This window comes from Taudactylus pleione, unplaced genomic scaffold (assembly GCF_031769625.1).
Source record: "Taudactylus pleione unplaced genomic scaffold, aTauple2 ptg000604l, whole genome shotgun sequence".
Classification (NCBI taxonomy): domain Eukaryota; kingdom Metazoa; phylum Chordata; class Amphibia; order Anura; family Myobatrachidae; genus Taudactylus; species Taudactylus pleione.
In genome coordinates this window covers 1,212,730-1,238,201 of record NW_028285006.1, presented here as the reverse complement: position 1 = coordinate 1,238,201, position 25,472 = coordinate 1,212,730, and the positions used below count along the sequence as shown (strand labels likewise).

The window sequence follows — 25,472 nt, the reverse complement described above, 5'->3', positions numbered from 1 at the left end:
TTATGTAATAAAGCGACTGTATTTAACATCTCAGGTTTAGTACATGATAAGCATACAGTGTTTGGTACCGTTCTGAACCACTGTTTATTTGCAGATTTCCTTTGGCGAGGAAATCGCAACATGCGTCTGCAAATTATGGATCATAGAGAGATAGGCATTGAAATGTTCTCTGTAAATGGAATGTAATTAGCCAGTTTAGACTTGTTCTTCGGCGGGAAAACGGACACAAAGAAGCTGTTGGAGGCTGAACTATTACAATACAAACTGACCTATGAACTGCATTGTAACAGAAGAACCAGGAAGAAGAACCAATGGGATTATGCCAACTTGATCTATTGTATTACCTCTATCTCTGTAAGGGTATATATGCAAGCTCTCTGAATCTGTTAGTTAGTCATCATTTTCTTGCTATTGATGGAGGCTTCACCTTTGATGCCGGAAATCTGGATCCAGAGCGCATGCGTATGGATTCGACTGTACCTAGTGATTGTATAATCTATTTGCGCTAATTGTATGTAGATCATAGCATGTAGCTATCTGCTTTTTGGTGAATAATATCTTTTTGTGCTTTGGAACCACAACCAAAGTCTGGAAAGCAATTATTTCTTGTGCGACTTATAACGCTAAATAGCGACATTTAGGGTGTATAGATAGGTAGGAATTCATAGGAACCAATGCCACTAATCCACAGGTGCACATTGCGCTGTAACACATGTGCAGTGGCAAAACAACACTCCACTGCGTCCGACATCGACATTGCGTCCATCTCTGAATCAGGAACTTCGACTGCCTGAACAGTTTCACGATGCAGAGGCAACGTTTTTTTTCCAATAGAGCCGAAGAATCTTACCTCCAGAGAGAACACTGATGGCAGAAGATTTAGAAAGATTTCCCCGTGCGAATTGCACAAGTGTTATGGCCGTATTTGTATCACCATAATACCTATTGTTAACAAATAATTAAAATAATGTAATATTTAAAAAAAATGCTTTATTCTAGGTATGTTAAAGTGTAGGTTCTATATTTTTCTTTTAGTTTTTTCAATAAATAGATATTTTTAAACATTTTTTTTTAAATTTCAACCTTAGTAGAAATGGAAGCTCAAATCTGGCAAGCTTCGTGCCAGGACAGTGACCATTTTTTGATAAATGAATAAATATATATTTTTACATTTAATTCTTGTAACAGGTCTTTTTTTCTAAAGTATAGTAAGAATCCTTAAAATATCAGACTTGTAATTACATAGCTTATTTATATTGTAGAGAAATTCAAGCTTCCAACTTGGATGGACACGGCTCCCCTACATTGCCCAGGGAGAAGCGACAATCAATAAGGAATTTTTATTATCAGGTCTTCGACCAGATACTGTAATTATAATTTTATATTGTCGCTTTTGTCAGAAATTAAGGTTTGCACAAATGTATTAAAAACACACGCAGGGCAATGGCTCCAATAGGAGCCCATTCCTGCAGTGTGTTAAGGTGCACATCCACATGCCGATAATACTGAGCGATTGCACGATTACGACATCGTAATCGTGCAATCGCTCAGTAATCGTGCACTTTTACATCGGAAACGACCAGCGATGCACGCTCCCGCCGGTAATTTCCGACATCAATCATCGCCCGAAAATGCTGTACAACCTGAGAATGGTAGGGGATGACTGATGTGCCTACACTGAACGTTCAGTATAGGCACAGCACAGACTGTGAAACGACTGCATGATTACAATGTCGTAATCGTGCAGTCGTTTCTTGGTCTGCAAGTGGATGTGTAGCTTTAGAAGTGAAACGATCACTAATGCAATAACTTCTGCTTTGGGAGCCAGGCATCTGCTTAACCACACATGCGTGAGTTTGGAGTGCTGGGAATGAACCTACGGACCCCTCTCCCGTTAACTCTTGCAGAATGTAGCCCATAGGCTACAGTGGCTAATGCCATTTTGGAGCTTGGTAAAGTTGGTAAAAAAGCAGCTCTCATAGAAACTGATGGGCACTGCTTCTGCAAGCAAAAACAGTGGACCGCAATCTTCGATATCTGCTGCAGTCCCCTGTACATACATTTGGGGTATACTTAATATTTGCAGGTACCCCCCCCATTTACACAAATGGATGTTTAAAAGGGAATATCCTGCCAAAATTATTTGATAAATAGGCCCCAAAGACACTTTTGTCAGTGAAGTATAGGCTGGATTGGGGGGTCACCACAGCATGTATGTTCTCTAGGCAACATGGCATCACGTTACACCTCCGACACTGAAAGATTGGCTTACAACATTCGTTTTTAGTTGACTATGGACATAATGGGGTACAATTAGACCTAGGACTGCAGTTCCCGGTTTTATCGCCCGGAGCTATTCAATCATTTGGCAATTTCCAAGCGCGTCAACTCATAGCTCCCAGATTAAGTGCTCGGAGGGTGGATTTTTCGCTGTGGGGAAAAGTGCGCCCTCTGGGGCTTCTCTCGTGGCGTAGCGGTCAGTAAATGAATAGCTCTGGGTAGAGCTGCAGCTGCATGGTAAGTCACACGGCTAAATGAATTTGCCCTAAAATGGACCGGATTCAGAGATGGACGCAAATGCTATTGCAGCTGCGATTTCTCACAGATCGCAATTGCAAAAATATGCCAATGACTCACTTGCCATCCAGTGCATAGAGACGCCTGCTGAAAGCATCTCACATCCGTTGCTCACGCACAAAACCAGAAACATCGAACACAGATCAGGTGGCCATCAGCCTTCTGAGCAAGTCTAAGCTGTCGCAGACACATCGGGTCTCCAGACATGCAGAGGGCTCTCCTGCTGTGAGTATCAACGCTGTGGCTAATTTACGGACACCCAGAAAATAGTGTTTAAAAGGTTCCGACACACCTGTGTTTTTCGAACCACCCCCGTTACCTCCCCCAAACACTGACTACCTGGCACTCACTTTGGGAGTGAATCCTCTGTGATTCAACTGATGTGTGTGCACAGTGCGGCTTACACGCAAGTGCAATGGCAAATAATCGCTCAATCTGCGTAAATGTCAGCATTGCGTCCATCTCTGAATCAAGCCCATTGTTTTTGCAAAGGATACTTATTTCTCCAATACCGGATTAGACTGGCTTCCTGGTCACTACATACTGAAGACATAAAGGGGGCAATTCAATTCAGCGGGAGTTGAATAGCACCGGGAGGTAGCTCCTGGAGCTATTCAATTGACAGTGCTGTTAGGGCGACTAAATGATTTCTTCTCCGACTAAAGTGCTGGCCGCTAGGCTGTTTTCCGGCTTAGCACGGCGCTAACAGCATTGTGGTTCCTCTTATCCCTCTGCGGCACCAGCTTTGATGACGCATAAATAATCACGATTACACTCTTTGCCCAACCCCACCTACCTTAGTTTGTTTGTTTACTAACTAACGCCAATTACCTTTCAGGGTACATTTTTTTCCTGATTATTATCTCATACTGTATGCATGTTTGTTCACTGTAAGTATGAACATGAGCAAATACCCTATAGAAGTAGTTGAACTGGAATATGTTATTTTCTCTATATAGCCCAATAAAAATAAATTGTACATAAACAGAAAAAGCATAACCCCACCTAACTAAATACAGTAGGAACCAATAAGACAATTGCTTTCATTTTCTAAAATAACAGTTACAATATGAAAGACTGCATCTGTTTTCTACAGCTTTTATTGGCAGCAGTTTTTTGGGAATGTCATTTATGTCTCCTGTTGCCTAAAAAGTGTTGCTCCAAAATGCTCTTAAGGTGCATACAGACATAACGTTTTTTTGAACGATTCAACGATAACGACGTCGTTATCGTTAAAAAAACCCTTCAGTTTCTGAGTTATAACGATGAACAATAATCGTCCATTTCTTACTGACCAACTTAACGATTTTCATTAAGAGAAGGAACAAAAAATCGTTCATTACACTTAAAAAAATCGTTCACTTTTTCAAAGGAAAAACTGAACGAAAATGTGTGTATGCGGCATCAGCTTGAACACCCCACTTACCTTCCGATTGCAGTCACCTGGGCTGAAATAACTGATGTTAATTAAAACTCCCTTCTCATTGGTTAGTTTTCTATTCCGGTTACCTAGTATAAATTAAGATTGAAAGTTGGGAGCACATTATTTTGTGCCTGGTGGAAGGGGTCATGTTAGCGAGTCTGAATCATTTTGTGTGTGCTGAGTGAGTATTCATGAGAATACAGGTTGTGAAGTTGCTAAGAGTTTCTAATTTATTATGTGAAATCACAAGGAAAGAGTTTCTCATTTATATTGTTTTTCCTGAAGTGCCTCAACGATGTCACCTACTCCTCATGAACCGATGGCTGAATTAACATGTTTCCATTAAGTGTAGATCCCAAGCTGTCTCTTAAGCTGGGTACACACTTAACGATGTGTGCCCAGCCAATGTATTGTGTGGCGGGTCCCGGCATCGGCAAGTGCGTACACACTTGCCAATGCCAGGAGCGACGGCGCAAAAGCTGAGGATATCGTCTAGTGTGTACCCGGCTTTCGCGCTCAATTGAGCCAATCCATTAGTGCACTCACCTCTTTCATCTCTTCTGCTTGTTGTAGCCTCAGCTCCTCCAGACTGGTAGTTGCTGTCTTTAACTTGTTTTCTGCTATCTGATATAGATTCCACAGGAAGCTCAAATATTCTTCCGTAGAAGTCCCAGGATTCAGTCCCTTCTCTTTTAATTTACCAACTATATCTTCCAATTGAAAATGCACCTAAAATGTAAGAAAATGTGTCAATCCTCCTGCATACTGTACACTCTACCAAACAGTACATATCAGCCGAAGGCGGTTTTAGGGGCTACTCCACATACTATACGAAATAGATTCAGCTGATCGGAGCATCTATGTAAGAACAGACATTAATTTGAATACAGAATATCAAAGTTATCTGATGCTTCTCTTTCTATTTCTTTTGCAAACGCAAGGCATCAGAAATCTCCACTACAGAGCGAATACAGTACTTATGCCATCCCAGGAATATGGCCACAGATATTTGACATATATATGGGCTAAGTCCTAATTCATGGCCGATAGGCCTATACACAAGGCCACATTAGCAGAATGCACTGCATGAGTCTCGGAGCAAACAGGATTGTAAATATCAACCTTTGTAAGCGCCAGTACTATTAACTCAGGTTTTGTAGTCTACAATTGTGAGCAATGGGCCTGATTCAGATGTGTACGCAGGCCCGGCAACATGAGTGTACAAGAGTGACTCTTGTACCAGGCCTTGAGATTCCACTGGGCCTCGACACCTCAGGAATCTTGGGAGCCCAGCACGGCTACCTCCATGGTAGTGGGTAGATCTCCTTCAGTATTTGTACCCTGACGTCATCAGTTACTGGCCAACGTCATTCCCTACTATCCACGAGGGCATATAGGGGGAACATAAACCTGTGGCGAGCAAAGAGAGTCCGCGAGGGGACAAATTTCATCTTTTAGTGGCCTTTATGGGCACGGAACCGCACTTCCGCCCTCACTTCACGTCACTTCCAGGTACAAATACTGAAAGGGATCTATACACTACCCTACATCCACCAGGCACAGGCAGAGACGGAGGTTGGTAGCCAGCGCAGCTTGCGCGACGTCGCGCCATTGAATCAGAGAGGAGCCGCCGACCGGAAGAGGAACACATGCAGCGCAGCAAGTAAGTGTCGGCCGGGCTGGGCTAGAGAGTCACAGGGTGGGTGGTGGGGTAGCTGCAGATGAAGGAGGGGGGTTGACAGACACAGGGGCTGGGGAAGGAGAGGAGTGTGACAGGGGCTGGGGAAGAGAGGTTGTGCGATAGACACAGGAGCTGGGGAAGAGGCTGGTGTGTTATAGGTCTGGGGAAGAGGGGGGTGCGACAGACACAGGGGTTGATGGAGAGGGGGTGTGTGACAGGGGCTGTGGAAGGGGGGGTGACAGACACAGGGGAAGAGAGGAGTGAGTGAGAGACAGGGGCTGGGGGAAATGAAGCGGAGAGACACAGGGGCTGGGGAAAATGAAGCAGAGAGACACAGGGGCTGGGGAAAATGAAGCAGAGAGACACAGGAGCTGGGGAAAATGAAGCAGAGACACGGGCTGGGGAATAAAAGGAGACACAGGGGCTGGGGAAAATGAAGCAGAGACACAGGGGCTGGGGAAAATGAAGCAGAGACACAGGGGCTGGGGAAAATGAAGCAGAGACACAGGGGCTGGGGAAAATGAAGCAGAGACACGGGCTGGGGAATAAAAGGAGACACAGGGGCTGGGGAAAATGAAGCAGAGACACAGGGGCTGGGGAAAATGAAGCAGAGACACAGGAGCTGGGGAAAATGAAGCAGAGACACGGGCTGGGGAATAAAAGGAGACACAGGGGCTGGGGAAAATGAAGCAGAGACACAGGGGCTGGGGAAAATGAAGCAGAGACACAGGGGCTGGGGAAAATGAAGCAGAGACACAGGGGCTGGGGAAAATGAAGCAGAGACACAGGGGCTGGGGAAAATGAAGCAGAGACACAGGGGCTGGGGAAAATGAAGCAGAGACACGGGCTGGGGAATAAAAGGAGACACAGGGGCTGGGGAAAATGAAGCAGAGACACAGGGGCTGGGGAAAATGAAGCAGAGACACAGGAGCTGGGGAAAATGAAGCAGAGACACGGGCTGGGGAATAAAAGGAGACACAGGGGCTGGGGAAAATGAAGCAGAGACACAGGGGCTGGGGAATAAAAGGAGACACAGGGGCTGGGGAATAAAAGGAGACACAGGGGCTGAGGAAAATGAAGCAGAGACACAGGGGCTGGGGAAAATGAAGCAGAGACACGGGCTGGGGAATAAAAGGAGACACAGGGGCTGGGGAAAATGAAGCAGAGACACAGGGGCTGGGGAAAATGAAGCAGAGACACAGGGGCTGGGGAAAATGAAGCAGAGACACAGGGGCTGGGGAATAAAAGGAGACACAGGGGCTGGGGAATAAAAGGAGACACAGGGGCTGAGGAAAATGAAGCAGAGACACAGGGGCTGGGGAAAATGAAGCAGAGACACGGGCTGGGGAATAAAAGGAGACACAGGGGCTGGGGAAAATGAAGCAGAGACACAGGGGCTGGGGAAAATGAAGCAGAGACACAGGGGCTGGGGAAAATGAAGCAGAGAGACACAGGAGCTGGGGAAAATGAAGCAGAGACACGGGCTGGGGAATAAAAGGAGACACAGGGGCTGGGGAAAATGAAGCAGAGACACAGGGGCTGGGGAAAATGAAGCAGAGACACAGGGGCTGGGGAAAATGAAGCAGAGACACAGGGGCTGGGGAAAATGAAGCAGAGACACAGGGGCTGGGGAATAAAAGGAGACACAGGGGCTGGGGAAAATGAAGCAGAGACACAGGGGCTGGGGAAAATGAAGCAGAGACACAGGAGCTGGGGAAAATGAAGCAGAGACACGGGCTGGGGAATAAAAGGAGACACAGGGGCTGGGGAAAATGAAGCAGAGACACAGGGGCTGGGGAAAATGAAGCAGAGACACAGGGGCTGGGGAAAATGAAGCAGAGACACAGGGGCTGGGGAAAATGAAGCAGAGACACAGGGGCTGGGGAAAATGAAGCAGAGACACAGGGGCTGGAGAAAATGAAGCAGAGACACAGGGGCTGGGGAAAATGAAGCAGAGACACAGGGGCTGGGGAAAATGAAGCAGAGACACAGGGGCTGGGGAAAATGAAGCAGAGACACAGGGGCTGGGGAATAAAAGGAGACACATTGGCTGAGGAAAATGAAGCAGAGACACAGGGGCTGGGGAAAATGAAGCAGAGACACGGGCTGGGGAATAAAAGGAGACACAGGGGCTGAGGAAAATGAAGCAGAGACACAGGAGCTGGGGAAAATGAAGCAGAGACACGGGCTGGGGAATAAAAGGAGACACGGGCTGGGGAAAATGAAGCAGAGACACAGGGGCTGGGGAAAATGAAGCAGAGACACAGGGGCTGGGGAAAATGAAGCAGAGACACAGGGGCTGGGGAAAATGAAGCAGAGACACGGGCTGGGGAATAAAAGGAGACACAGGGGCTGGGGAAAATGAAGCAGAGACACAGGGGCTGGGGAAAATGAAGCAGAGACACAGGAGCTGGGGAAAATGAAGCAGAGACACGGGCTGGGGAATAAAAGGAGACACAGGAGCTGGGGAAAATGAAGCAGAGACACAGGGGCTGGGGAAAATGAAGCAGAGACACAGGGGCTGGGGAAAATGAAGCAGAGACACAGGGGCTGGGGAAAATGAAGCAGAGACACAGGGGCTGGGGAAAATGAAGCAGAGACACAGGGGCTGGGGAAAATGAAGCAGAGACACAGGGGCTGGGGAAAATGAAGCAGAGACACAGGGGCTGGGGAAAATGAAGCAGAGACACGGGCTGGGGAATAAAAGGAGACACAGGGGCTGAGGAAAATGAAGCAGAGACACAGGGGCTGGGGAAAATGAAGCAGAGACACGGGCTGGGGAATAAAAGGAGACACAGGGGCTGGGGAAAATGAAGCAGAGACACAGGGGCTGGGGAAAATGAAGCAGAGACACAGGAGCTGGGGAAAATGAAGCAGAGACACAGGAGCTGGGGAAAATGAAGCAGAGACACGGGCTGGGGAATAAAAGGAGACACAGGGGCTGGGGAAAATGAAGCAGAGACACAGGGGCTGGGGAAAATGAAGCAGAGACACAGGGGCTGGGGAAAATGAAGCAGAGACACAGGGGCTGGGGAAAATGAAGCAGAGACACAGGGGCTGGGGAAAATGAAGCAGAGACACAGGGGCTGGGGAAAATGAAGCAGAGACACAGGGGCTGGGGAAAATGAAGCAGAGACACAGGGGCTGGGGAATAAAAGGAGACACAGGGGCTGGGGAATAAAAGGAGACACAGGGGCTGGGGAATAAAAGGAGACACAGGGGCTGGGGAATAAAAGGAGACACAGGGGCTGGGGAATAAAAGGAGACACAGGGGCTGGGGAATAAAAGGAGACACAGGGGCTGGGGAATAAAAGGAGACACAGGGGCTGGGGAATAAAAGGAGACACAGGGGCTGGGGAATAAAAGGAGACACAGGGGCTGGGGAATAAAAGGAGACACAGGGGCTGGGGAATAAAAGGAGACACAGGGGCTGGGGAATAAAAGGAGACACAGGGCCTGGGGAATAAAATGAGACACGGCTGGGGAAAACGCAACCCGGCGAATTCGGACCTGGCGAAAAGTCTTGTCAGATTTGGTAAAAACAGCCTGACACCCCCCAAAAGATGCACTGACATCGGGGATCACTATAGATACCCCTGAATATGCCTGCTGAAGGTATTTCGGGTACTTAAATGCTCTCAATAGCAGAAAATAAGTAGTTCCAAACAAATTTGGGGTACATGGAAAAGGGTGCTAGCATATTTTGAACTTGCTAAAGTAAAGTTTAAAAACAAAAAAAAAAATCCACCTGCTGCAAACACCTGCAATCTTAAAAACACCTGGGCAATACTGGGGGACCCCCTGGTGTTTATGTCACTAGTTTTTAAGTTTGTCCCCCAACTTTGTACTTTTTCACCCCCTTTTTTAAAGTAATTTTTTGGGGTGTTCTTAAGTGTCCCAAGGTTGCTTGGTAGTTCCCACAAGTTTGCACCCCAAAGCCCCAATTCTGCACTTTTTTTTGACAGGTTTCATAGGCAAATCTTTTTCGCCTATTCCAATGCATTGACTTTCCTTTCCGGCAAAAAGTCTTTGGACTTGAAAATGTGGATAAGTTTTTCGCATGGCGAAATGACGTCACAAGCGATTCTTTTACGCAGAAGCTGACGTTTCGCACCTAATTGAATACCCCCCCAAAGTATATATCAGGGTAGCCATTCCATCCAGAAATGCAGGATGCATTTTGTCATTTTCCATTGTAGATGATTATGCCCTCTTTCGAACTGCGGACATAGGGCCTAATTCAGCAAGGATTGCAGCTGCTAATACGAATGCAATCTGCCGATTGTTGCGTACGCATCGCAGTGCGCGAAGCAGTGGCTACACAGACCCATCGCAGAGTGATTGACAGGAAGTACCGTTTGGGGTGGTTGGCGAAATGCAGGCATGACAGTGCATAAATTATCCACTGCGATGCCATGCACAGCCCGAGCTCTCACTGTGTACTGGAAGGTCAGCAATTTCTGAGTAAGTGCAAGTGTGCATGAGGCAGCGATGGTACTCGATGTTTTCGTAATCTTGCTAATGATTGCAGATGTGTGTAAGGTAAAGTGGGCGCCCTTATGTTGTGCTGTGATGGCATAGCGATCGCCGTGGATTAGCATGCTATCACAGTGAGACTGCGTGCGTAATCGCTATTGCAAACGCAGTTGTGATCCGTAATAAATCAGGCCCATAATTCAGAAATGGTTGGTAATGCAGCTACGGTCGCAGCTGTTCTCGCAATAGCGGTTGCGGGAATATGTAAATACTAATCTCAGGATTCCTTTTGTGCGGAACGGTGCGATGGAGTGTACGAGCGTTGAAACGCCCACTTTCAGGCTGCGTGGTCTGTGCAACTGCGATGAAGATTCTAAAACACAGCAACATGGATAGCACCATAGACATTTGTGGTAGCCTATGTCTAGCTACTTTCCCCTAATCAAACTAAACATGACCTCTGAAGCATTGTATTTGCAAATGAAAACACAGCGGGGTTCCCAGACACACCCATGACACTCCTCTGAACATGCCCACATGATCACTTTAGGTCATTTCCCAGTCTCCACGCTGAAACTCCCAGGGATCACAAACTCATTCACAAGTGTTAGCGATTCTCTAAGCAACTCTGAACGGCAACACTGGTTTGGGCGTGCGCAATAAGACTTTTTGAGCACACGCAGTAGCGAAACAATGCTCAACTGTGTAAATATCAGCACTCTGACCATCTCTGAATCAGGCCCTGTATACGAATTAGAAGGCGGAGAGATTCAGCAAACATTCTAGCAGTTTAACAGAAGATCTACTATTGGGGTTTGTAACTATGAGAAGTGTATGGACTCTATAGAACAATATATCCTAATATCACTCAGGGCAGTAAGGGAACATTACTTGCAGCATTTAACACAACTACTTTTTTTCTGTTGACGGAGGGGAGATACAGGTCAACAAAGTTGGGGCAAGGCAAAGTGACTATGGGCATAAAGCCATGACTCAATGCATCATACATCGTGATGCAATTCTCTAATACATGGTCAATTAAGATGATCTGTGGCACTGGGTTTTACTTACACGTGGAGCACCACACAATAGTTACAATCAATGTTTTAAAACTCTAGTGTATGAGCGCGTCGTACATGTGGTAGGAAATATAGACAGCATGCTCCACTGGAGCAAGGACTGATATGAATAACCTAAATATTCTCTGTAAAGCGTTGCAAAATATTTATGTCCTATATAAATAACTTAATAGTTGAGACTTGCCTGGTCCAACTAGCTGTCCCCTAGTCCCACTCACACATTATGCTTTCTCTTGCCCCACCGGCCCTCACCTTTCCTTCTCTTGCCATATATTTATTTATTTATTAACAGTTTCTTATATAGCGCAGCATATTCCGTTGCGCTTTACAATTGGAAACACTGATCGAACAAAACAGGGCAATAACAGACAGACATAGAGGTAAGAGGGCCCTGCTTGCAAGCTTACAATCTATAGATATATCATGTGGGTAGACATGTGTGACTAGGGAATTATAGGTGGCTAGAGGAGAGTGGGGATGGCATTGTCCCATACACTCCCCCACTATTCTTCCCTTGTCACGAAGTCCCCAAATGCTCCCACCTACAGTGCCTTGCAAATGTATTCAACCCCCTTTGCATTTTTCATGTTTTGTTGCCTCACAACCAGGAATTAAAATGGATTGTTTGAAGGTGTACATCATTTCATTCACGGAACATGCCTACAACTGTGAAGTTGTGGGGTTTTTTTTATATTGTGAAACAAACAACATTTAGGACAACATAACAGAAAACTTCAGCGTGCATAACTATTCACCCCCCTAAAGTCAATATTTTGTCGAGCCACCTTTTGCGGCAATTACAGCTGCAAGTCGCTTTGGATAAGTCTCTATGGGGGCGATTCAATTCAACGCGAATTGAATAGCGCTGGGAGCGAGCTCCCGGAGCTATTCAATTCAGTGCGCTGTGTGGTCAGGAAATGACGGTAATCTCGGGTGTTAAGGCGGGGTGACCGGCATTCTCTGACCAAAGTGCCAGAAGAAAAACAGCCGCGCAGCCGGCACTTTGGTCGGATTTCTCTTCGCATCTCCAAGAGGACACGGACCACTTGTGAGAGCTGAACCCAATTGCTGCCTCAGACTCATCCCCTGGGACTATTTCCATATATCTCTCCTGCTCACACATCATACACACAGCTAAAGACCAGCGCAGCCTCCTGTGAGTGAGACACTCGGAGGACTGCGGACGGATTTCTCCATCAGGATAGACAGTGGTTTTGTGTGCAATTTATATTTTATATATGCTGCTGGAGTTGGAGCTACCATCATCTGCTGGAGCGGCGGGACCGTCAAGAGGGGAGTGAGTACAGCAGAGAACTAAGGCCCTCATTCAGAGCCGTTCGCTATTTGCGTTCGTTCGTTCAAAAACAAGGGGTGGCTATTCAAATGATCCGTTCGCACATTGCAGTCTGTTCACACCTCTAAGTCTGAACGAGCGAGCAAAACATACGCTCGTTTATTTGTTAAAAACGCCCCATGGCCGCTCGCACCATACGTCATGGCCGCTATTTATTAGATTAATCGAGTACATCGAACAGGATATGAACTGCTCGCTATTCTTGTGGTTGGTTTTTTTCAACCGCTATTTTGCGAGCAGTTCTGAGTTAAAAAAAAAACAAGTGACGTGGTCAATGACGCTGCTGTATTAATTATGCACACCCATAAAACGCCCGTTTTGACCTTTAAGCACGCCTGCGTTCTGATCTCCACTCCCCGTTTTCAAGCACCTTCCCCTGTTACCACCCACATACGCCTCATTCTGTCACTCAAAATAGCAGGCATTCGCTATATTGCGTACAAACGATTTTCAGCCGCACTGACTGGTTCGCGCATGCGTACTAAAAACCGTACGCATGCGCAGATGTGCGAACATCGCTCGGAAGGAGCGTACTGCCGCTAGCGAGTGGCTCTGAATGAGGGCCTAAGTTCTCTCATTCCGCATTATCACATTGTAAGCGCACATTCACAGCGCATTGTGGAACATTGTCAGCTACTTAGTTTTATTGGGCCATTCAGTTCTCAATTCATTGCTACATGAAAATATAAATTCTTTTTCTCAGTTATTCAGAACATTGCTGCTAACTGGGTCATTTTCACTTGGCTCTTTGAAGCATCAGAGCTCAGATGTTCAATCCATCAATTTGAGAATAATAGAGATATTTTACTGTGATTGTTTATTTTTTAATTGTAATTTTGTGCTTCATTTGAAGACATGTTATTTATTTAAATACATACTGTGTGTATAGAATTATTCTTATACTCCCGGGAGTTTTATTGATATTTTTGAAAGTTTATATATACTGATATTTGAGCCTTAAATAAAGGTGGTTTATATATACACTCCCTGATATGTGTTCTTATACGCCACCTACTTTTTGTGTATTTCTTTATTGTTGTTGGAAGTGTGGCAAAAACTTCCTGTGGGCGTGCTGCAATCTACACAAGGAGGGGGGTCAACAGCGCACGATTACTGGCGCTTGGGCTATCTATCTTTTTTAAAAAGCCAAGGGGGGGTGAATACTTTTCCAAGGCACTGTACCTGGATTCCTGCCTGCTGCAGTGTCCGGTGAAGAGTGTTCTGGTCTTCTTCACCTTCCACCAACATTACTACATGTGGGAAGAAACCACTAACCACTGAAGATGTCACCATTACTCTGTTCGGACTGCCCATGTCATGGAGCAGCAGTGTGAGTAATCTGACCATTCCTCCAACACTGGAGTGGACAAGGGTGGAGGAGAAACCCGCACATCTATTCCCGACATGTGCAGTGCCTCTGTCATGGGTCAACAGGACCCAAGATAAAAATAAAAAAGAAGGCATAGGTCAACCTATTTTCTGGCACTATTATATTCAGTTTACTGACTACGGTCACTAGGGCCTTACCATTCAAAATCAGGTTATAATGCCAATATATCAGAGGCATTTCCTGATAAACTGTTTTAATTATCATCTTAGATTTGTCTTCTTAATCTATGGAATGGTTACAACTGCAAGTACATAAGAGGGAGCAGACACATTAGCAGGCATTCTAGTAGTATAAATAGGCAGCTTCTGCTACAGTAGGTTTGGGGAGAGCAATAAAAATTCAGTACAGGTTGAGTCTCCCATATCCAAAATGCTTGGGACCAGGAGTATTTTGGAATAATTGCAGATCATAATGAGATCTTGGGAATAGACCCTAAATATACACACAGAATGCATTTGTGTGTTATATACACCTTATACACACAGCCTGCAGGTAATTTTATACAATACTTTCAATAATTTTGTGGCTCAAACAAAGTTTGTGTACAGAAATTAAATTCATTTATTTTTCATATACACCTTATACACACAGTCTGAAGGTTATTTTATACAATATTGTTAATAATTTGTGCCTTAGACAAAGTTTGTGTACAATGAACCATCAAAAATCAAAGGTTTCATGCCAAAAAAATTCTGTATTTCGGAATATTTAGGAGGTTGAACTTGACAATTATCCCATTGCATCCATCCCCTGCCCAATTTTTTTTGTTTCCCCCATACACAACCTTATGCCCTTCTGTAGTTGTTATGGGAGCAGGGTAGCACTGTGACTACCTACAGATCCCATTTCTATCTACTAATATACCTATATAATAAATTAATAATTCCCAACATATGTAATATATATATATATATATATATATATATATATATATATATATATATATATATATATTGGTTTCATTGCACCATACTTTCAAGCACAGGTATTATATATTACTATATAGATTTGTGCATATAAAGACAGAACTTTTGCTGTACAACCAAGTAAAAGGAGGATGTAGTTTAAATCCTGGCTGTTGGGATGCAGGCGCTCAGAATGCTGGCGCTGGAATCTCGACACCAGTATCTGGACTGTCTGCATCCAGACTTTAGGTAATGGGTTTAGGGGCGGATGGTTAGTGGTTAGGCACTAGGGGGAAGGTTAGGGTTAGGCACTAAGGGGGGGGGGGGGGTTGGGTTTAGGTAGCTTGGAAGCAGGTTAGGCTTAGGGGTAGGACACTTATAGACAGGTGCCGGTATCCTAACCCTGTCAGGACGCCTGTGTTGGTATTCGAACCGCCAGGATCCCGGGTGCTGGCATCCTGTACCCAACCTTTAAAAGCTGCAAGAACCAGTCACCCCAAGGGCTACTAGATTTCTGTCCAGGCCCAAGTTTTCCATTCCTTTTACAGTCCAGGTTAAAAACCGTGGATGGGAGGAAGGAGATGAACAGAGGGCCAATCACAAACCACGAGCAGGAGATTGTTGCTTGTGACTGGTCCAGTGTTTGACTGGGGCATAAAGGGCCCAAGCTTAAAAGGTTTGGCCAACCACCAGTGGGGTGTTGTCAACAACCAGAGACTTGGCCAGCCATGAGAGAGGACATGCAAAAAGCAGGACTCCTTTATAAAGGAGGGACAAGAGTGTGTCAGGACCACCCACTTTGATTGTCAGGAAGGCTAATCTTGGTGTAGTTTCCATATAAATGAGCCAAGCACCCAAGTTCACCCATGATCCTGCTCCACCAATTAACTGACCCCTAGAGGAGGGGGTGGGGCCATCAGGTAATGAGAACAACAGGGATTTACCCTGTACACCTGTGGGCCAGTCCAACCCCGGCCTGGTCCTCCATCTCACAATCTCGTCTCCCACTCTCCACCTGCAACTCTGATCCTATGTATTTGCCCACTTGTTAGGTACAGATTCATTGAATGGTGATTTATTTCCTACTCCTCCCCAAGCGAATTTTCACTACTAGCACCCTTTTTCCAGAGCACCAAGCTTCAGTGTGTCACTGTTCCAGAACAAGGGGCAGATTCAATTAGCTAATTGTCAGCCTAGCGCAATTCAATTAAGCGCCGTATGCCTGCAAGTTAAGCCTCAGAGGGTGCACTTAACGCAGATTATTCCTCGCAGTCTCAGGAGCTGCGATTAAAAAAAATCTGTGTTAAATACACCTTCTGGGGCATAACACACTGTGAAACCCATAGATTGCAGCACTCAACACAGAATCTAAGGGTCAACGTGCACTACCCACAAATGATCACACAGGAAAATTGACTAATAATTGAATAGCTCCAGGCATTAAACCAAGAGCTTAACCTGTGCAGTAGACAATGCAGGTAATTAAATCTGCCCCAAGTTTCAGTGTTCCACAACACCAAGTTCCACAAAAACAAAAAGGTACATTTTCCAAGCGACAGCTTTTTCAAGCCGCCAATTCTCTATATTTTTAATGCTGAAATGGCAATGATATTAAATTCAGTGTTCTCCTCTTAAAACTTTGACAGACGCAAGCACCCAATGTTTTATGTGCATGCGTCCTGATTTTCACCGCCCGGGGATGCAGATCGGAATTATTTGGATGGACTAATTGGCTTTCTTGGGCTGTAACTGGGGAGGAGGTGGCTGGCGTGTCGGTGTCAGGGACCATGGGGTTGCTCTAATGTCCGAGCGAGGGAATGATGTCCTATCGATGGTGCTACTATGTGCATACATTGTCAGACTGAAGCCAATGCTGCAACATTAGTGGTTGCAACGGAAGTTGCAGCAGCTACTGCAACTCTGTCCACCTCTGAATAAGGCCCACAGTGCACGTTTACACTCTCTGCAATGTTGCCGGAGTCCAAACCGCGCCCTGACTCTTAAAGACCTCATTGTTGCTGTGGCTGTCACAGAAACGTAAGTGCAACTCAGATCTGATTCTGGCAATCAGACACCTATAGCAGAATAGTGCCGTACGGCATGTAAAAAGCCGCCTGGAGCACTCATGAAATGGATCCTTGGGAGAACACTGAAAATTGCTTTTAATATCATTACCATTTTGAATTATGGACTTAAACATGCAGAGAAGTGGCAGCCTGTAAACAAAACCACTGTTAAGTAAATTTACCCAAGTCTTATTTATTAACATATAATGCACACCATTTTCCGCAGCACTTTACAGAGAATATTTTAGCCATTCACCTCAGTCCCATCAATGAAGCTTACAACCTATGGCCCTCATTCAGAGCCGTACGCTCTGAGCAGAGCGCACGCTCTGCATGAGGGCCGGGCTCCATTTTCATGGAGCGTCCTCCTGGACGCTCGTATAGCTGTGGGTCACCACCCACAGGCTATACGAGCGTGCATTTTGATGGCCGCGATGGTCGTGACCATCGCGACCATCGAAATTGCGAGCCGGAGCCTGCGGTTGAGGTTTTCAACCGCAAGCTCCGGAGTGATTTTGGCTCTATCATCACTAGTGATGTCAGTGGGCCGGCTTCTGACGGGAGGCGTTCCCGTGGGAACGCCCCCGTCAGGGAGGCACGCCCCCGGCATGCCCACCAAAGGGGGCGTGCTGTCAATCAACATTGACAGCACGCCCCCTTTGATCGGACACAACGAACGAAGGAAAGTCCTTCGCTCGTCGTGTCTGGCGCATGCGCACGACGGAGCTCCCTCCGTCGTGCGCATGCTCAGTGCAGACCATCGACCCACTTGCGAGCGGACAGCCGCTCGCGAGTGGGTCTGAATCAGGCCCTATATTCCCTGCCACAGTGGTTCTCAAACTCGGTCCTCAGGACCCCACACAGGTCACGTTTTCCAGGTCACCCAGCAGGTGCACAGGTGTATTCATTACTCAATGACACATTTCAAAAGATCCACAGGTGGAGCTAATTATTTCACTTGTAATACTGTGAGGAGACCTGGAAAACATGAACTGTTTGGGGTCCTGAGGACCGAGTTTGAGAACCTGTACCCTACCATATAGGCACACATACACACTAGGGATTTTTGGCGGGAAGAAATTAACCTACCACTATATCTATGGATTGTGGGAAGAAATCCATGCAAACTCAGGGAGAACATACAAACTACACGCAGATTGGTTCTTGGTGGGAAGTGAATCCAAGATTTTAGTGCTGCTAAGCATTACACCAAACGTAATATTGTGTAATTGTTCTAGAACAGCCGTGCACTATGCTCTCATTATATGCAGAGCGCCAGACAGTGCCGCCACCTTAGTGGTGTTAAAAATCTTTATGAGGATGACAAAGAAATTAAAGTACTCAACACCGGGGAGAGGGGAGGGAACTACTCATTGGGGCGAGACTCTGCAAAGACATGCTTGTGATAGGCAGCCGGTCGGCCAATAAAATTAGCTGCCATGCATCTGTCTTTGCAGGGAAGTGGCCACGGAACTCTCACTCTCTAACATGTAATCGTTATATTGCAAGAATGACAATAAGTGCTTCCCCATTCACCGCTCTAGTTCTCCTCCGACAGACAGCCTACCACAGCTTCTAGCCCAGGGAAGTATATTTTATAAAAGCTGTTAATAGTGCCGGGAGGGAGCTCAATTCAATTCAGCGCGCTGTTTGGGACAACTAAATTATTTCTTCTCGCACCCTCCTGAGGGTGCTAGTTGAAATCCGACTAAAGTGCCGGCCGAGAGGCTGTTATCTGGCATAGCGCGGCGCTAACAGCCTCACGGCCAGCACTTCAGTCGGAAGATGTCGGTTCTCGTGACTATACACCCTTCTTTAGTCGCGAGAACCAGCATTCTCCGACATAAGTGATTATAGTCTGACTAGATTTGAGAAGCTCCGAGACCAACATCTCTGTGATATTAATATACCGGTCAACTGAATGGCCCCCTTTATTATTAAAGATATAATATATTGCATTATAGAATCAAGCTAAATATTCAGATAATGGATTTAGCAATGGTTTTTATTTAAAAACAAAACTAAAGGCATTACAGAGATTTATTTAATTACCTGCTAACAACATGTTTGTAGAATTTATTTTCTTTCTCATAGTCAGAGCAATTCTGGGACTTTAAAGAAAACGTATGCAATGAAAGCAAACAAACCCACATTTATTTACAAGCCTGAAGCAAAAAAGAAAACCCCACAAAAACTAAATGTAATAAATGTAACTTCACAGTGAGCGCAACTATTCTACAAGGGGGGAATTCAATTGTTTTTTGTGCGCATGACAGAGCTATTCAATTGTGCTCTGTTCAGGCGAGAGTGCCGTGGACGGCCAGATTTGTGCTCGCACTGAGGTGGCGAGTAGAAATGTGCAAAAAGTAGTTTTGGAAGTGCGCCCTATAGTTTAGATACTTTATGCAACAAGTGCGATAATTAATGGGCGCCCAAAGCAATTGAATTGCTACATTGGCGCCCATTAATTAGTGTAGCTAAAAAAAATATTTAAATCACCCCCAAAGTGACTGACTTAAGGGGACATAATTTCAGAGATGGCACCATCCAGACAAGAATGTAAAAACCACAAACAGTTTCTAGAGTAAAAAGTCAACAATTATATTTTGATAATGGTGCATACACACGGAACGATCGTCAACGATAACAATATCGTTGAACAATCTTCCGGGTGTGCTGGATGATCGATATCGATCATCCAACACACCACCACTGACGGCTAGCGACCCTCCTTATAGTAACCTGGTCAATATCTACCAGGTTGGCCTGCATGCGCGGTCGATGGATGATATCTTTATCATCCATACGTGCCCATGCATCGCAGGTTGTTGGTGGGTCAGAGGCACCGAAAAATGCACGATATGAACGATAACGATATCGTTATTCATTTTAATCGTACCATGTGTAAGCACCTTAACAGATGTTCAATTTATTATTACCAAAGATTTTCCCAATTTTATATTTACAACTCGTTTGGAAAAGCATAAAACATCCACTAGGCAAAGTGGAGTAAGCCATTTTGTGAGCTAACCAAAATATATTGGACAAGGTAGCCTATCAATTATGTAGACACCAGTGACCTCATTAATACCCTTTTCACGCCGCCGTTTCAACCCGAGTTATTGCCGGGTTAACAAGGGTCGCAGCTTGGTGCGAATGGGTCTCCGATAAAAACCCTGAGCCCAGTGACCCACAATCCAACCCAGGTAGCTTGCAGGGTTGAACATGGGAGGGACCTGAGTTAAGGGGCAGTGTGAATGGGTAACCCGGGTCGTTTACAGCATAGGGAGAGACAGATTCCCGGTGCTTGGAGATGATGTAATCTCCAAGCGCAGGCAGAAAGGTTCCAGTGCACCCCGGGAATAACCTAGGTCAGGGTCGCAGTGTGAAAAGGGATCTGTCCCGGTCTGATCGGTATTGGAACCGAGATTTTGGTGTGAAAGTGGTATTAGTCACAAGGTACCTTGGCCAGTACACTTATCTATTGATAGATGATTTACAATGTTTTACAGCACAGTAGGAGTGCATATCAAAATAGTCCTGTAATTCTAGTTTCTAATAGCTCAGTAAGCTATGGGGAGATTTATAAAGACTGCTAAAGAGTGGAGAATTGGACACTATCGAATTGACTATTGAAATTGGAAGACTCTATAATTTGAACATTGATCAGACTTTTTATTTACTTTTTATACAAATATGATATTGATGTGTTTTTTCAGTGCTTTTATCTGAGGTCTTAATTTTTCTTTGGGAGAATTGGACAAGTTGGCCATAACAACCAATCAGATGTTACCTAGCATTTGATAGAATGTAGATATTAAATGCTTGCTAGAGGCTGATTTTTTGCTATGGGCGACTTCCCCACTCATTAGAAAGTGTCACGCCTGAAGTTTGGGTTGGTTAGAACAGACGTGGGAGGCTGAAGCGGAGACTCAAGAGGAGTGTATGAAACTGGGAGGTTTGAGCCAGCTCTTCCTCTTGTGTTGAGAGAAGAGAGGAGACAGTGGAACTGCTGGTGATGGTTAGGCCGAAGGCGGGAACAGATAAAGAACAACTTTATTGAACTAGAAGTAGATGTTGGATTGGAACTAAAGTTGTAGAATCGGATACGATTATGTAAAATCGAGGTTGAGAATTGGATTGGTGCCGATGTTTCCAGAGACTTATTGGGACAGATATTTGGACTGGAATGCTGATGGTAATGGAGACTAGCATACCAAGACTTGGAGCTGGATTAGGACAGACTGGAACCGTACAGATTCAAAATACCTGGGATCTCAGCACAGAGCTGTAACTCCAGCAGAAGCGACGTTGTACTGGCAATTTGAGACAGTCAGGAACCGGAATATATAGGGCTGAATGCCCATGGATTGGATGCTATGATCGTCTGGTCTGTGAGCAGCCTTCTGAGTGGTGGAGGAGCGTCAGGTGACAACATGCCTGCACCCATACTGTGGTTTTGGAGGGAACTCTGGCGTGCAGCCTGTGCACTATCATGATAAGCAGACACACTGCGTGTAGAGCGCTGCGGGGGGCCACCTCCATGCTCAGGTACAGAACACTGGGAGGAATGGGCAGAAACAGACAGACCTCACAACCAGCCGGGCATGATGTGCAGAGCGAACGGACCTCAGAGCTAGCCGGGACAGACAGCGCAAAGGTAAAAAAAAAAAAATTTTTAAAAGTCCGGAGCGTGACAGCAATTTCCCTCTTCACGGCCATACCCCTTCCAATCAATCAAGTACTGGAGGTGTCCATAAGGGATTATAGAGTCCGGAATCTTTACCACTTTCTATTCGACTGCATGATGAGTTTAGACATTTGGTGCCTTTGGTAGTGCTGAATGAAACCAGTTGAGAATGAGTGGTTTCAATAACGAAATGTGGAAGGAATTATCCTCGGGAAAGGAGGTAGTTTGAGTTTCAATGAAACTGGGTTGATGACTCGCTAGATCGCGAATGGCCCAATGTAGCGAGTTGCAGACTTCATGGATGGTACTTTTAACATCAAGTTTCGTGTTGAGAGCCAAACTTGATCTCCTTGTTTGAGACTGGGAACTGCTCGCCTCTTCTAATCAGCAAATTTCTTGTACAGCTCGGAAGTATTCACACGAGAGGAGCGGATCTCCTTCCAGATTTTAGTTTAGTGCTGCAAGGTGCAATCAGCAGCTGGAACTTGTGAAGAAGGAATAGGCTGAAACTCAGGAACTCAAGGATGAAGACCATAGGTAGCACAGAAGGAGCGTTGAACCAGAGGAATAGTGGTACTAATTGTAAAGACAGAGCTCTGCCCAAGGAAGTAGTTCAGCCCAGTTGTCCTGAGGGGAGGATACGAATAATTGAAGAAATGACTCCAGATCTTGATTGCCCCTTTCCATCTGGCTATTAGTTTCAGGATGGTAGGCAGTGGAGAACTTGAATTTGACCTGAAGTGCGGAACACAAGGAACGCCAAAATTTAGCAACAAACTGAGCTCCACGGTCAGAGATGATTTCCAGGGGCAATCCATGAAGCTTGAAGATCTCTTGTATGAAGAGGTGAGCCAACTTAGGAGCTGACGAAAGACCTGAGAGAGGTATGAAGTGAGCCATCTTGGTGAACAGGTCAACTACTACCCAGATGGTGTTGAACTTATTGGAAACCGGAAGATCGGTAATGAAGTCTATTGACAAATGAGACCACGGCTGGTGTGGTACAGAAAAAGCAACTGTTCAGCTGGGGCATGACAAACCACTTTATCCTGGGCACCCTTAGAACAGGAGGTGATGAAATCCTGAATGTCTTTTTTGAGAGGGGGCCACCAGTAAGACCTGGATATAAATTTGAAGGTTTTCTGTATGCCTGCATGACCTGCGAAGTAGCAAGAATGAGTCCAATGTAGCAGAGTTTGTGTAGTGCGAGACTGACAAATGTTTTTCCAACAGGAGGTGTGGAGTCTACTCCAACAGCAGAGAAAGCCACAGGATCAATGATGAAATGCTTCTCAACGTAGTTAGTGTTTCTCTTGCTCCATGGAGCCAGAGAGGGCAGCAGCCTTCTGATTCTGGACCCCTGGACGAGAAGACAATTTGAAGTTGAAGCATGAGAAGAGCAGAGCCCATCTGGCTTGCTCAGATTTAGACAATGGGCTGTCTTAAGGTACAAGAGGTTTTTGTGATGTCAGAATGGAAATTGCATGTACGGCTCCTTCCAAGAGATAGCACAATTCCTCTAAGGCCATTTTAATAGAAAGGAGCTCTAGATCCCCAATGGAATAGTTGCACTCTGCTAGAATTAATTTCCAAGAGAAGACGAATGGCTGTGTGACATCAGGTTGACACAAGACAGAAGCAGAGATGAACTTTTGAAAGGCTTCATTCACCTCCTCTGACCAACGAGATGGGTTGGCAATTCTTCAGTCAAGAGCGGTAATAGGTGCAATAATGGTGGAGAAGTTCTTCATAAATTTGCGATAGTAGTTTGCAAACCCAAGGAAGCGTTGTACAGTTTTAAAAGTCAGAGGGGGTGGCCATTCTTAAATTGATTGGAGCTTCTCTGGATCCATTCTGTGACGGAAACCTGAAATGATATATCCTAGGAAGGGAATAGACTACTTCAAAAGACACATTTCTCTAATTTACAGTAGAGATGTGAGAGAAAATCCTTCATTTGCCGGTGGTGTTCCTCCAGATCATTGCCAACTATCAGAATATAATTTAGATAGACGACTACATGCTTGTACAGAAGATCGCGGAAGATCTCATAGACGTAGTGCTGGAACACTGCGGGAGCATTACTAAGGCTGAAGGGCATAACAAGGTATTCGTAGTGCTCATCGCGGGTGGTAAACGTGGTCTTCCACTCATCACCTTTGCGAATTCGTATAAGATTGTATGCTCTATGCAAGTCCAATTTGGTAAAGATGGTGGCTCCACTGACATGATCAAAAAGCTCTGTAATCAGAGGTAAAGAATAGCGTTTTTTAATTGTGATGTCATTCAAACCCCTGTAGTCAATGGAGGGGTGTAACCCTCTATCCTTCTTTTTGACAAAGGATAAGCCCACGCCAGCGGGTGAAGTGGAAGGGCGGATTAACACTTTCTCCAGATTTTCTTGGAAGTAGTCACAAAGGCCTTTTTTTCCAGAAAGAGACAGCGGATAGGATTGCCTTTGGGGGAGGAGATTTCCCAAGGGATTAATTCAATTGGACAATTCCACTCATGATGAGGAGGAAGTACATCAGTGAATTCTTCATATGGATGAGAAAGAATATCCAGATGAGACGGAGCAGCAGAGTGCACTGGAAGAACTTGCTGCAGACAAGATCTGAAGCAGGAGGATCCCCAGGCAGTAACTTGAGAGGTTTTCCAATCAGTTTGGGGATTTTGTTGACAGAGCCAGGGCAGGCCCACAATTATGGAATGCGATGCCCTGGGTATAACGAAAAATAAAATTAAAAGTTCAGAGTGCAAGGCACCAATCTTGACTCATAGAGGTCGAGTCTGAAGGGTTACTGTGCCCCCTAGGATGCGGCTTCCATCAACTGCTTTTAGATATAAAACGATGAAGCAAACTCTCGGTAGGTAATGCCCAATGCTGGACCAAATCTGAAGTGATGAAGATTACCAGCTGTGCCTGAATCCAACAGACCAGAAACTTGCTTGAAGCGCTTGGCTACTTGCAGAGAGAAAGAGAATGCAATTGGATTTCTGTGGAGAGGAAGTAACTACTCCTAACTTAGCCTCTCCTTGCTGAGTTATGAGCAGGAGTTTCCCAGATGCTTGGGACAAGTGTTGAGCTGATGAAGAGCAGCACAATATAGACAAGAGATTCTCAGACTGGCGTCTACGGCGTTCTTCCCGTGGTAGGCGAGAATGATTGATTTGCATCGGTTCCTCCTTGGTAGGAGAAATGGACCAGGGCAAGACTGTTGTTACAAGACTTAGGATGAGAAAATCTCCCGCTTTCAATGGCTCATTCCTTGAAATGTAAGACTACCCTGATACACAGAGAGATTAGGTCCTCTAGCTTGTCCAGAATATCACGGGTGAAAGTTAATCTTTGATCTCATCTGATAAACCATTCCAGAAAGCTGCACAGAGTGCTCAATCGTTCCAAGTGAGTTCAGATGACAAAATGATAAATTGCACCAGATACTTTCCTACAGAGTATGAACTCTGGTGTAGACGTAGGATGTCTGCAGAAGCAAATATAACTCTTCCAGGCTCATTAAAGATTTGACGGAAAGCTGAGACAAAAAGTCTTTATAAGACGATAATTTGGGGTCGGCTTTTTCCCATAAAGGTGAAGCCCAGTCCAGGCCGGACCCAGAGAGTAGAGAGATGATGTAAGCCACACGGGAACGATCTGTAGGAAAATTACTTGGCTGGAGTTCGAAGTGGATCACAGTGGTTCACAGTGGATCACAGTGGTACCATAAAATTTTGTTGGAGTGGGTAAATGAAGACGAGGAGCAGCTGTGGTAACTGAATCCGGAGGATTAGTAAAAGAAGTAGCAGAAGCTCCAGGGCATCTGAGCATAG

At 45.4% G+C, this 25,472-nt stretch overlaps 1 protein-coding gene across 4 annotated transcripts in view; it reads right to left on the bottom strand.

Annotated features, from left to right (window-relative positions):
• The window catches only part of CCDC30 (coiled-coil domain containing 30), a 240,090-nt gene that overhangs the window by 211,109 nt on the left and 3,509 nt on the right, over window positions 1-25,472 (bottom strand). For all 4 annotated transcript variants that reach the window (XM_088453973.1, XM_088453974.1, XM_088453976.1 and 1 more), the window contains exon 2: window positions 4,547-4,729. In XM_088453973.1, coding sequence (XP_088310099.1) covers window positions 4,547-4,729 — 183 coding nt within the window. The remainder of the gene's footprint in view (window positions 1-4,546; window positions 4,730-25,472) is intronic.